The sequence below is a fragment of the Octopus bimaculoides genome, chromosome 9 (genome assembly GCF_001194135.2).
Source record: "Octopus bimaculoides isolate UCB-OBI-ISO-001 chromosome 9, ASM119413v2, whole genome shotgun sequence".
NCBI lineage: Eukaryota > Metazoa > Mollusca > Cephalopoda > Octopoda > Octopodidae > Octopus > Octopus bimaculoides.
This window is the reverse complement of record NC_068989.1, coordinates 56,703,919-56,706,045: the sequence shown is the minus strand read 5'-3', so window position 1 is coordinate 56,706,045 and position 2,127 is coordinate 56,703,919. Positions and strand designations below refer to the sequence as shown.

Sequence of the window (2,127 nt, the reverse complement as noted above, 5' to 3'; positions counted from 1 at the left end):
ATTTGGTAGGATCATATATATATATATATATATCTACATAAGATGATGATAATGAAATAGATTTATGTGTATGTATGTTTGTGTTTTATAATGACATCACATCACATGATCATATGACCGACCAGATTATCAAATGTTGTTATACATCACTGGTCACAATGCACTTTGCATTGTTTTAGCCTTCAATTGATGCCACTCTGCTGGCTAGACAAGCAGGCCAACATTTCCCCTGATTAAAAGGGGGATTAAAGCAATGTAAAATGAAGTATTTTGCTCAAGAACACGTGCTGCTCGGTCTAGGAATCGAACCCACGTTCATGCAGTCATGAGTGAGTACAACCCCCAAACCACTAGGCCATGCACCTTCACATATTAGTTGTAAATGAGCATTACCATCATACAAGCAGTGTCATTTCTTTCCAATCTTCTATAGAAACATATCTAGCCATTGAGAAACAAGTGTGGATTAATGACAAGAAGGACATTTGGCTGTAGGAAATCTGCCCCCATGAATTGCATCTAACCCATGCAAGTTTGAAGTAATCTCTAAAATGACAACAAGTACAATTTTATATTCTCACTGTTTTGTTTACGATATTTCAGGTTGGAGACCAAAAATTCACTGCCCACAGAATTATCCTTGCGGCTACCATCCCTTACTTCCATTCTATGTTTACTCATGATATGGTAGAGTCAAAACAAGATGAAATCCTTATGCATGGTATCGAATCCAGGTAACAACAGTTGTTTCATTTATTTTCTTATAGTCCAACTATTAAGTTTACTATTTTCATGCTTTATTCATACTGTTTTTATTAGCATGCTATTTAGTGATATTTTAGGTGTTACCTTTCTTTCTTATCATTCCATTTTTTATATCAACCTTCTCTCGATTTTTTCCTTATTTTCTCACTGTCCAGCATCCTAGTTTTTAAAATATAACAAATGCATAAAAAGAGCTTGAAAAATTGCTTGGAGATACACAGTGTATTCTATAAATATGCCTATTTAAAGTATCATAAAAGCATAAAGCTATTAGCAGTTCATCTGATATGTGTATTAAATTGATATTTATCTTTCACTGAATGGAGTACTTTTTTTGTTGATTCTACCTATATTGGATCTCTAAACTATATATGTTCTTTTATTCTTTTACTTGTTTCAGTCATTTGACTGGGGCCATGCTGGAGCACTGCCTTTAGTGGAACAAATCGACCCCAGGACTTATTCTTTGTAAGCCTAGTACTTATTCTATCGGTCTCTTTGCCGAACTGCTAAGTTATAGGGACATAAACACACCAACATTGGTTGTCAAGTGATGGTGGCGGGGACAAGCATACAAACATCATCATCATCATCAATTAATGTCCGTTTTCCATGCTGGCATGTTTGGATGGTTTGACTGAGGTCTGAGGAGCTAGCGGCTGTAGTAGGCTCCAATCTGGTCTGACAGATTTTCTTCAGCTGGATGCCCTTCCTAATGCCAACCACTCTGAGAGTGTAGTGGGTGCTTTTTACATGCCACCAACACAGGAGTTAATAAGGCGGGCCTGGCAACGATCACGTTTAGATGGTGCTTTTTATGTGCCACCGGCACAGGAGCCAGTCAAGGGGTACTAGCATCAGCCATGTTCGGATGGTGCTTTTTATGTGTCATCAGCACAGGAGCCAGTCAGCGGGTACCAGCTCCAGCTACGATATTGGTTTTACTTGACTCAACAGGTCTTCTCAAGCATATCATATCGCCCAACAGATCAGAAGTGTTCTTAATAGGGCTGGATATGCGTAGCTGCAATCTCACTTTAGTTGCCAGGTCTTCTCAATCACAGCGTATCTCCTACAGTCCTGGTCTCCTGCCATTGCCTCTGTGAGGCCTAATGTTCAAAGATCATGCTTCACCACCTCATCCTATGTCTTCCTGGATCTACCTCTTCCACATGTTCCTTCTACAGTTAGGGACTGGCACTTCCTCACACAGCTGCCTTCCTTCATATGTAACACATGGCCATACCAGTGCACTCACCTCTCTTGCACACCACATTTGATGCTTCTTATGCCCAACTTTTCTCTCAGGGCGCTTACACTCTGTCGTGTATGCACACTGACATTACACATCCAGCGGATCAT

At 39.8% G+C, this 2,127-nt stretch overlaps 1 protein-coding gene across 1 annotated transcript in view; it reads left to right on the top strand.

Moving 5' to 3' along the window:
* The window catches only part of LOC106882616 (kelch-like protein 18), a 44,685-nt gene that overhangs the window by 16,056 nt on the left and 26,502 nt on the right, over positions 1-2,127 (top strand). The window contains exon 2 of the mRNA XM_014933356.2: positions 604-734. Coding sequence (XP_014788842.1) covers positions 604-734 — 131 coding nt within the window. The remainder of the gene's footprint in view (positions 1-603; positions 735-2,127) is intronic.